Consider the following 5,063-nt stretch of genomic DNA (forward strand, 5'->3'; position numbering starts at 1 on the left):
CTCTACCACATTCTTTTTGCGGGACATCGTGGTCCCTAAGTGAACTCGTGATTGCACCCAAGAACCTTTGCAGCAATTGACTCAATATTAGGAGGGAATTCAAAATTATACACATAAACCTAAGGCATTTGTTGCAAAATTGAGGTTGTGAAATATTCGTACCGAATCATAGAAAGACACAAAGAAATGGTCTCTTCCTTGTGATGCCTTGTGGGCCTACAAAATGAAGAATGCTATCCAAAAGAACTCGAACTGATAAGCCTGATTAACCTTGATGACACAATCATGGAAAGACACAAAGAAATGGTCTCTTCCTTATGACGCCTTCGCTACGAACATTGGAAATGGCAACATGGATCGGGAGCAGGCCCTTCTTTTTGAGCGATAGCCCATGATGGGGCATGATGGATTGAGTGTGTAGGTTGGAACTTGGAGGCTGATCCTTATTGATAGGAGGATGAAGGTGCCTTCTTGCAGAGGTGGAGGAGTTTCTCTTTGCACCATCAAAGGTTGGAGGGGAAGGGATTGTATAATGCATAGTAGACACTTACAAAGCATGTCTTCCTGATCTCAGGGCACCAATTAAATGGTAAATCATACATGTGAATAGGTGGTTTTACCGGTGATGATGAGAAGCAAGATAGTCTTGAAGAGAAAGACTAGTGGCACCCGAGATGGAGCTTGGCTTTTTCCTTGCTTTGAGACATCCTGTGCCACATGGGGCTTGGCTTATCCCATTTGTCATTGCTAATGTTGTATGACCTACGGAGAGAAAGGTAGCCAGATAACCATAAAAATATCTCCTAAGGGGGAAGAAAAGTAGGAGGCAAGGAGCTAGCGCCATTGAGGAAGGGGGAGGTAGAAATTAACTTCATGGAAGAAGAGATAGCTCAAAGGGTCTACTTCTGTACACGACAATTCGCTCGGGTTTCTTCAAATGTGTAGTAGAGGTCGCAGGCAAAAACTTTGTAGGAGACCCTGTGAAGACGAAGTAGCAGGAAGAGAAGAATGCACCCATGGCAGAATGGTTGGCCATAAAACTACATAAGTTTCCCCCCCTTTTCGGTTCTTCAAGCAATTTGTGATCTGTCGCATTGTACTGCATTTTATCGACTTCTCCATGCTCCACATCCTTGTGAGGGTTATCTTATGACTGTGTCTTAATTCTATCTTTTCTTGCAATGATAGCCTCTCTTCCCCCTTTGCTCGTAGACTTGGAGTCTAGCGAGGAGCTCGAAAGAAGCTACTCCAATACTCTTGCCATGTATAAGATGCACCAAAGGGGTGCCGCTACTTAGAACGTGCCTTAGATGCTGTCCTCCCACAACTACGGAGCATCAGGTAAGAGTGGTGAATGTTAGGGATAGAAACTGACGGACCACAAAAGGAAGCTCCGTGGGGAAACTCCACCTTAGATCTTCATCATCGTCTGCCTCAAGGAAAATCAGCTTCATAGGGTAAAACCACAGAGATACTTATACAACCAGTAACCTTGTGCCATGATAGGTAGTGGTGGCTTATATATGATATTGCGATGCATTAGAAGAGGCACTCATTGTTTGTTGTGGAACCTCTAATGCTATCATGGGACTGTATGGCTGAGAGCAGACTACCTTGAAAAGGGGAAGTAAACAGAGGGGACGGGAGAAAAGGAGATAGAGGGGCTAAGGAGGAAGTTGTGCAGATGTAGAGAAAACTTAGCACAGAGCTTGCACTGCCTTTTGCAATGAGAAAAGAAGAAGAAGAAACAGGCGATTCAATATGAATGGTGCCCTCAATAGCGAATGGACATGCCAAACATGATTGATCTTTATCCAATAATTCACATTGGTTTGCATTGATTGCATGGAATCCGAGGTCTTTCAATCGTCCCAAAGGGTGCCTTGTCAAAGTAGAGCAAAGAGCTTAAATGAACGACATGTGGCTGAGGCATTGAGTGACACCACAAACTCTAAAATAAGGAATATAAGATAAGATAAGATAAGATAAGAAAGAAGGTCTCTAAAGTACCTATTTCCTCTAATTAAATACCCAATGATTTTGAGTCACCCCAAGACACACGTGACTCCCAGTACAAATGGAGTATAGTTCTCTTAAGCTGATCTATTGTGAAACAATTTAAACAACATTCAAATTTCAATGCAATGATGATGTAAATGAAAAGATGATGACCCTCAATTCTCTGTTTAACAATCGATGTGTCCTAGCCCCAAAATGCTTTGGAAGATTCTCTTGTTGATACATTGTTGAACCCACATTACTAGAGTGATCGTTTATGCATGTTTGGAACCATCCAGTTTCAAACGAAACTATCGATGTAATCATCAAAATCATCCAGCAGCAGCTGTTGGCGACGGCGTGAGATGAGGCCATTCTCCAAATTTAGATTCATGGGTGTGACACCAGCAGCTCTGAATTCAGGGAATATCTCTTCCATTTGATGATCTGGTCTGTGTTGCTGATTGAAACACCCTTGAGGCTTGCTTGCTCCTCCTCTGTGGCAATTGCCACATAGATCATAGCCTATTTGCTCTCCACAATCGTTGCAGTGGTAGCGATGGCCGACGATCGGGAACATCTGCAAAAACATCCAATTGAGCTTAATATCTAGGTGAATCAGCCATTCTGTCGCTAAATAAATTCCTAAATAAATTCATTGATTTGTCTGTTTGCCGCCTCTATTAACCCAATTAACCTAAGGTCTTATCGCCTCACTGCCTTTGAGCGTTGCCTTCACCGACTCTCCCACTCTCTCCACACTGCCCTCATCTTGCCTCTGCACGCTGCCCTCACCTTGCCTCGCTCCGTTCCAAGCTCTCCTTCTCTCAGACTCTCCTCCCTTCCCTTTGTTTGCTGTGCCTCAACCCCCTCCCCTCCATATATACTTGCTCGGGGCAGCCACGAACTTTCTCGAATCAACATCTTGAGCTTCCAAGAACTTTCTCGAATTAGCCAGCAATTTCACCACGGCCCTTGAACACATTAATCAACACTACCTTAATCGACATTCACGTCAATCAACCTTAATCACCTTACGTTAATCGACACTCACGCATCGTGCGACAAATACTAATGCCAATTTTCAAAGATTGTGGGCTCCTATTGTCGGACGTTTAACTCATTGGGAAATCGAGACCTGTAGATGCCAGTACTCACCCCACATCCGTCGCATCCTGCTCCAATGTGCACATACCGGCGTCCAGTCTCATAATAATCCATGTCCTCCGCTAGTGCACCCGCTATGCTTCCAAAAAAGAAACAGTAAATTCGTGTTCACCCTTCACAATCTGCATGTCTTGCGCAAAAAATTTATGAAGGGCAGCTTACCTGTTTCGGAGTCGGCGATTCCATCCGCCAATTCGACGTCGCTCGTTTGCTGCAAATGTTCAACCTCTTTCTGCCGTTCCTGATAGCATAGAGGGAAAGCACTCTCAAGGAAGTGATGCAGCTCCAGAAAGACATGAATTGATCCTCCAGGGTGAGAGCTTCGGCATGAGGGACATGTGAAAGTCGAAGATTTCGACGTTTCCAAGCATGATTCGCAAAACACTGCAAAAATTTTACGGATTACAGAGGGGCAAAGTCTGCATTTATTGATGCCAGGCTGAAACAGATTTTCTACATGGCCTCTCTGTAAAGCAAATAGAAAGGAGAGGCGGTGCAAGGGGAATATCTTACCTTCGCCACAGTTCAGGACTACAGGTCGATACAGCAGTTTGTTACAAGACGCACAGGAGAAATCGTCGACGCTTATAGAAGTCGAGGGCTCGTCTTCTCTAGATCCTTGTTGCAAATGAGAAGAAATATTTGCCTTTTCCCTCCCGGTACTTCCCACCTCCTCCAAAAGGCACGAACTGTCATTATTCGTGAAAAGCGCTAGACGATTCGCTTCGGCTGACGAAACAGTCGGAGTTCTCGTGAATTCTCTATTCAACATGATTCTTTTTACATCATCTGGTTTGCGAGGGCTCCTGGAATTCATGGGACATTCTAACTCGATTCGCGGAGAGAATATCTGTTTCGCCTCCTCCATTGCTGAAAGAGAGATTTGACGTTGTGATTTTTACCATCAGCAGAATTATTAAACACAAGCATGAGAATACAAATTCGTGTTGCAGCTACACAACATTCATTTATGCTTGTGCCGTCGAATCAGAAAGAGCAAATTCAGCGCACAAAGTAGGCGAGTTTGGAAATGAGACCTTGTATTTCTTGAGATCTGCTAGTGTACTCTTCGGGCCAGGCTTTCATGAGGAAAAAGTGAAGCAACCCACAGACACGGGGGAAGTGAAGGTAAGTCCGTCGACAAGCCGGGCACTGGGATTGCGTCTTGGTATTCATAGAACGAAGGGCACACCAGAAGCAAAATACGTGGCCGCAAGCTGCAGACGTCAATTACAGGGGAGTCGGTGAGTGTTTACATTTTTCCGGAACAACCCGAGGCTAATTTGGATCACGTACAACGACTTATAGAGGACAGGGAATTGAGGAGCCATGGGGAAAATGCTACGTACATTGGACAATGGGTTTGTAGACGAGGTCTCTGAAAGGAAATCGATGAAGTAATTAGTCATGTACTACTGTCACAAATCAAAACACAGGGATCAGCGCAAGGCTGCACAAGCTACGCCAAAGCGGGCATCAATGGGGAGCTTACAAGCAGATGAGGCAGTTGAAAGGCTCGCCAGGGTGGGAGGAAGCGGGGAAGGGAGGAAGGATGGAGTGAGCGCAGGTTGCAACGCCATCGCCGCACATGGTGGAAGGAAGGAGGAGGAGAACGAGCAAGCGCAAGAAGAGGGTGGCCTAGTGAAGAAATAATATATAAGAAGAAGTCATCCCATTGTTCGCGAAGCGGACAATTTGGGTAAGTCGCTGAACACCACCAAGATATCCGTGCCAATGGAATAAGTGAAGAAATAGAAGACAACCTCAAGGTCTTCTCATGCTAACTCCAAATCTCAACACAAAGATTCCCATTCATAGTGGCCTTTCCATTCCTCCAAATCCTAGTGGCCTTTCCATGTTTCCAAGTCCTTTTCTCGTGGCGTTTCCATTTTTCCAAC

General features: G+C 44.9%; 1 protein-coding gene across 1 annotated transcript; it reads right to left on the bottom strand.

Annotated features, from left to right (window-relative positions):
• Positions 1–2,150: 2,150 nt before the first annotated feature.
• LOC147879844 (E3 ubiquitin-protein ligase PRT1-like) lies at positions 2,151–4,813 on the bottom strand. Its single transcript, XM_087372055.1, has 7 exons — positions 4,658–4,813; positions 4,515–4,543; positions 4,203–4,382; positions 3,679–4,035; positions 3,328–3,549; positions 3,157–3,239; positions 2,151–2,578 (listed from the first exon to the last, which is right to left on the bottom strand). Exons 1-7 carry the CDS (start codon positions 4,753–4,755, stop codon positions 2,300–2,302), a joined length of 1,248 nt encoding a protein of 415 aa, XP_087228181.1. The 5' UTR covers positions 4,756–4,813; the 3' UTR covers positions 2,151–2,299.
• Positions 4,814–5,063: the final 250 nt, after the last annotated feature.

Source organism: Dipteris shenzhenensis, chromosome 33 (assembly GCF_047967505.1).
Source record: "Dipteris shenzhenensis isolate YYH24624 ecotype China chromosome 33, Dip_SZ_1.0, whole genome shotgun sequence".
Lineage (NCBI taxonomy): Eukaryota > Viridiplantae > Streptophyta > Polypodiopsida > Gleicheniales > Dipteridaceae > Dipteris > Dipteris shenzhenensis.

Bases quoted from the DNA above. Each gene is read 5' to 3' on its own strand.
- LOC147879844 (XM_087372055.1), bottom strand. From the start codon at position 4,755: ATGTGCGGCGATGGCGTTGCAACCTGCGCTCACTCCATCCTTCCTCCC. The intron at 4,036-4,202 runs GTCTCATTTCCA...TCTCTCTTTCAG, and splicing joins CAGATCTCAAGAAATACAAG to CAATGGAGGAGGCGAAACAG. The intron at 3,240-3,327 runs GTAAGCTGCCCT...TTGGAAGCATAG, and splicing joins AATCGCCGACTCCGAAACAG to CGGGTGCACTAGCGGAGGAC.